The 4,870-nt window shown below is 25.5% G+C and overlaps 1 protein-coding gene across 1 annotated transcript; it reads right to left on the bottom strand.

The window, feature by feature from the left end:
• Positions 1-3,326: 3,326 nt before the first annotated feature.
• On the bottom strand, positions 3,327-4,870 carry LOC105360126 (trypsin iota-like). The gene is made up of 3 exons (XM_011496924.1): positions 4,524-4,870; positions 4,059-4,322; positions 3,327-3,499 (listed from the first exon to the last, which is right to left on the bottom strand). Exons 1-3 carry the CDS (start codon positions 4,842-4,844, stop codon positions 3,341-3,343), a joined length of 744 nt encoding a protein of 247 aa, XP_011495226.1. The 5' UTR covers positions 4,845-4,870; the 3' UTR covers positions 3,327-3,340.

Genomic DNA, 4,870 nt, shown 5'->3' with positions numbered 1-4,870 from the left:
GAAACACGAATTGAATGATTGATTGTTAAAAAGTAATAAATATATTTTATTATACGTAGATGACAATTAATTTGCCAAAGGATTTGATGAACGATTTATTGTATAGAGAGATAGTGGCTGGTGTATCAATGGAAACTGAAAAAGAAAAACGGAAAACGGAAGTATAACAAGGACAAAGTGAAAACTGCGTGCTTTAGAAAAGATGGACATTAGAAAAAAAAAGTTTATTATACATTTTTCAAGACTACCGTAAGATACATTTTTTGTTTATTGAGAAATAATGAAAGCAATTTTCTAATAATATTTATAAAGTTTCCGAGTATAGATTCTTATTAAAGTACTCTCTTATATATATTTTTATATATGTTATTATAAATTATTTCAAATTGTTACCCACGTATCTTTGCGAAATATGTTGAATACTTTGGAACAAGTAATGGAAAATGTTTTGTACACGTTATCTCACAGTACTCGCTCCTTTTCATTGGACATTTTGCCTTTTCGCGTTATAGTATCCTTTTCAACACGCCTTTTCTTCTCTCTCTCTCTCTCTCTCTCTCTCTCTCTCTCTCTCTCTCTCCAAATGCTACTGTTTGATAATCAATCGTGTGCATCGCACGTTAGGGTCAGTGAAAACGACTGGCCGCGGGGGGGCCCACTTCCGTATCTAAACGACCATAACTTCATTTCTCTGAGCGATTTTCAAGAGCTGTGTACCTATGTATGCACACCCTATGTCGATTTACCATCCATTCATTCCCTTTGAATCCTGATTTTTCATTTTCTTTATAAATCGTGTATTATTTTATCCATTTGGGTGTTTTTGACATCTTTGCGCAAATACGTTTCTTGATTCTTGATTTGTAACTGAAGCTCATGCAACGAGATAATCAATTTTTTTGTATAAATTTCTCTGTCCTTTATATTTATATGATTAAAAATTTTTATTCTGAGAAATAAGTTGTTTTAATTTTTAGGTTAAACGAAGAGGTGATTCATATGGATAAATAATTGTCATATTTCAGATTTTTGTAAAAGGGTGCATAAAATAAACTGTTCATTTGTATAACATTTTTAATTGCCATTTCTAATTCCATTTATTTTATTTATTTATTTTTTTTTTCTTTGATAATACACGTTTATTATATTGAATACGATTAATCTTAAATTAATATTGAAATACAATTTTAGTGCTATTTAATGGCATGTAATTTTGTCTGTAATATTTATCGAAGATATAACTTCGACGTTGTAATGAAGTAAAAATTTAATATTAAATATATTTCCATATTAATGTTTATGCTCTAAAATTATTCCTTTAATAATAACAAAGAACAATAATTATTTAGTTGTGGAATTGTTGGAAAATTGTATGCCACAATTTTTTCACAATTATTTGTATATACTTCATTTTCTTAAATATATTATATTTTTCGTAAAAGCAGTAATCTTAAATAAAATCTTTTGCATAATTTTTCAACAAAGTCCATATTATTCATTAAAAAAAAAAAAAAAAAAAAAAAAAAAAAAAAAAAAAAAAAAAAAAAAAAAAATGGAACTACATGAATGTTACAATATTGGCGGGTTTTTGTTTCAATGACTATCGAAAGTTGACTTTTTCGCGTGAAAATAATTTTTTATCTGTTATGCTCGTCTGCTATGTTGCATAGATGGTGATTTCACTTAATAATTTCTAAACTCATTTATTTACGTAATAGTATTTAACTTAATTTATTATTTGTTATTGTTTTATATTAATTATACTTTTCTTTGTGATCTTGTTCGCTATTTCTTAGATTGAAACTGTGAATATCATCGACGGCCTTTTTATTTGTAGTATTAAAGACATAACCAATTTGTATAATTCTTACTTGCAAAATCATGGAGATATCTATTTTTATAATTGAGTTAAAAATACATTACATTATTTTTTATTTACACAAATAAAGACTTACAGAAAATTATTATAAATTAATTTGAAACACCATACATAACATTCTGCGGCAAATAAAGATAGACTACAATTTACAAACACGTCTTTATAAACATTTTTATAAATTTATACACTTCTACATTTATACATTACATGCCATTTTGTAATCAGAATTTTCATATTAGTTTGTGAAATAGCTTATAATATAACGTATAAGTAAATAATTGCTGAAGCTGTCAAAAGGTGTCGGCTACAATAATTAAAAATATTTTATTATATTTGGTTAGTTATTATTATATTATATTTTACAGTTATTTTTCTCAGACAAACTCATGTATTGTAGACATGTCATGGAAAAATTTAAATAATTAGTTATTACGAATTTTCTAAACGATTCTACAATTTCTTGTATATATGTTGTAAAATAAATTTGAATGTATTAAATCCTTATAGCAATAATAATATTATATAATCTCAGTGAAAATAATTTATCCATCAAAATGCATATGCTTTATAATAGTTTTTAAATCTACCAATACAACAACTATTTCTAGTACATTCAAACATATATAGTCTGTGATGTGCAAAATAATTACAACGTTTTGTTAAAAAAAAAAAAACAAAAACAAAAAATAAAAAATAAAAAAAATAACAGCTTGTCCTCTTCTGATCGTTTTCTGCTTCAAGATTCTATAAATGTTTGATATATGTAGTGATGGATTGTAACTTGATTAAAATTTGTGAGTAATCATGGTTGTTTCCATTAAAAAGTTGCATTGATTGCCTGGAGTATAAAATTATTATAAATGTAATTACTGAAAAAAGCTCTAACATAGTTATATTGTAAGTGTAACGAAATTTTCACTTTTTAATACGATCAATTTTCAATTTTTTTAAACAATAATAAAGTAAAATTATTTTAATAAAAGATTGAAAAGATTCTAAAATAAATAGTAACAATGTTTATAATAATAATTGAAAAGGAAATAAATATTAACAATGAGGTAATAATGGTAACGGTGACAGTAACAGTTATTGATAAAAAGAATCGATTAAAGCTAAACAAATTGCTCCTGCATTTTAATTTAATTAAATTAATTAATATATTTATATATAATATAGAAAATTTATCGAACTAATTATATCGATTATCAATTTATCTACCGAATAGCAAGTTTTTCTGTTAATCATCTATAAAAATAGCGCAGAATAAAAATGACGGTTTATGCATATATATATATATATATATATACATATTTTATTTTATTAAAATCGGAAATTACAAGGATAAATAAGCCGTAGTAAAAAACTTAATTATACATAAATTAAATAATATAGTATTGAATACCTTTTTTCTATTGTTTCTTGTGCATTTTTTTACTTCCGCATTACATTTTGATGAAATATTTATGGCACGTTTAAAACACTATGAATGTAATCTATAAAATTTTCAATAGATAAGTGAATATTTATGTGATCTGAATAAGAATTTTGTAACTCTGGACCTATTGCATGATGAATTGCCACTAGTTTATCATTAAATAACACTGGACATCCACTATTACCCTAATAAATAACATGTATAAATATATATATATTTTTTTTTTGTATAGTTTTAGTTTCTTTTTAAATTATTATACTTTTATTATACATTATTATGTTATAAAATTTTGATTATTATTTAATTACTAATAATGGGATTATTATCAAAGAAATAATTTTAAGGCTTCGAATATAATACTTATACTTACGTAAACATATCGATATACATAGTAAATAAATAGTTTATTTAGAACGAAAAATTTTATTAATTTACATTGCCTTAATGATGTACATTTATGAATGTACATTTATGCACTAAATAGTAATTTCATTGACTATACGATGCATTATAATTAACGATTGTTAAGAATTATTGTAAAATTTCTTAACTAACGTTAAATTTAATAGAATAATTTAATTTAATAGAATGTAATTTGTTTTTTAATTTTTTAATAATATTACAAAACATTCAAAATTAACTGTAAATCATAATAATCAGATTTATATGCATTTTTAAAAAAATGAAGAATTTTGATGTTTCAAGGCTAAATGACGAAATGTATAAAAATAGATTTAAACTTACAGCAGTTGTTACGATAAATGGATTTGCAACAGAGCAAATAACATTTTCGGGCAAATAGCCTCTCTGTCCAACGAGCTTCTCAATTTTATTTTCACATTCATCTTTACTTAAGACCGTCAATATAGCAGTTTCCAAATACCTTGACATGTGTCCTTCGATTGTAGCACCCCACCCTGCAAGTCGAACATTCAATCCATACAAATAACTAGGCGATACAGGCATAATGGGCACTGGATCGATTTCACGAGATACTTCTTCCGACAACTAGAATAATATCTATTACTATCATTAAAATAATTATATTGATTTTTCATTACAGAGAGAACAAAAAAAAAATTTCTTCCACTTTTCGCTTGTTTATCACATCAGCATGCAGTGCGGAACAAAAATAATGTACTCACGATTTAACAAATTACTTAAGCTTATACAAATTATTGTTTATTAATGATTGTCAAATTTCTTTACCCTTATAATTGCAATATCGTTAACTGGATTTTTAATAGGCACGCGATTTATAGTTGACCATTGTGTATGAGTTATCCACCAAATTGCAGAGTATGTTCTACCAGCCCTTAAGTCAACTGAGCCGACAAGAATTTCAAAACCTGTTGTTTGAACGAAGGCAAAGCCATGCTCTGATGTTAAAACATCCTTTCTTGAGATAAGTGAACCTGTGCTCTCGTGGTCGTTCTCTCGTTGATAATTATTTGTATAATTAATTCGTTTAAATGATATAACAAAGTTTAATTCGCTTGGACTTGCTCGCCTAACGTTCTGCCCAATCATGGCTTTTGCAGTTACAAAACTCCATT

This window comes from Ceratosolen solmsi, unplaced genomic scaffold, assembly GCF_000503995.2.
Source record: "Ceratosolen solmsi marchali unplaced genomic scaffold, CerSol_1.0 scaffold13, whole genome shotgun sequence".
Classification (NCBI taxonomy): Eukaryota; Metazoa; Arthropoda; class Insecta; order Hymenoptera; family Agaonidae; genus Ceratosolen; species Ceratosolen solmsi.
This window is presented reverse-complemented; position numbering and strand designations above follow the sequence as displayed.

Excerpts from the sequence above, each read along its gene's own strand:
- LOC105360126 (XM_011496924.1), bottom strand. The coding sequence starts at position 4,844 with ATGATTGGGCAGAACGTTAGGCGAGCAAGTCCAAGCGAATTAAACTTT. Across the intron at positions 4,323-4,523 it reads ACGATATTGCAATTATAAGG|TTGTCGGAAGAAGTATCTCG; the intron begins GTAAAGAAATTT and ends ATATTATTCTAG. Across the intron at positions 3,500-4,058 it reads CATTTATCGTAACAACTGCT|GGTAATAGTGGATGTCCAGT; the intron begins GTAAGTTTAAAT and ends GTTATTTATTAG.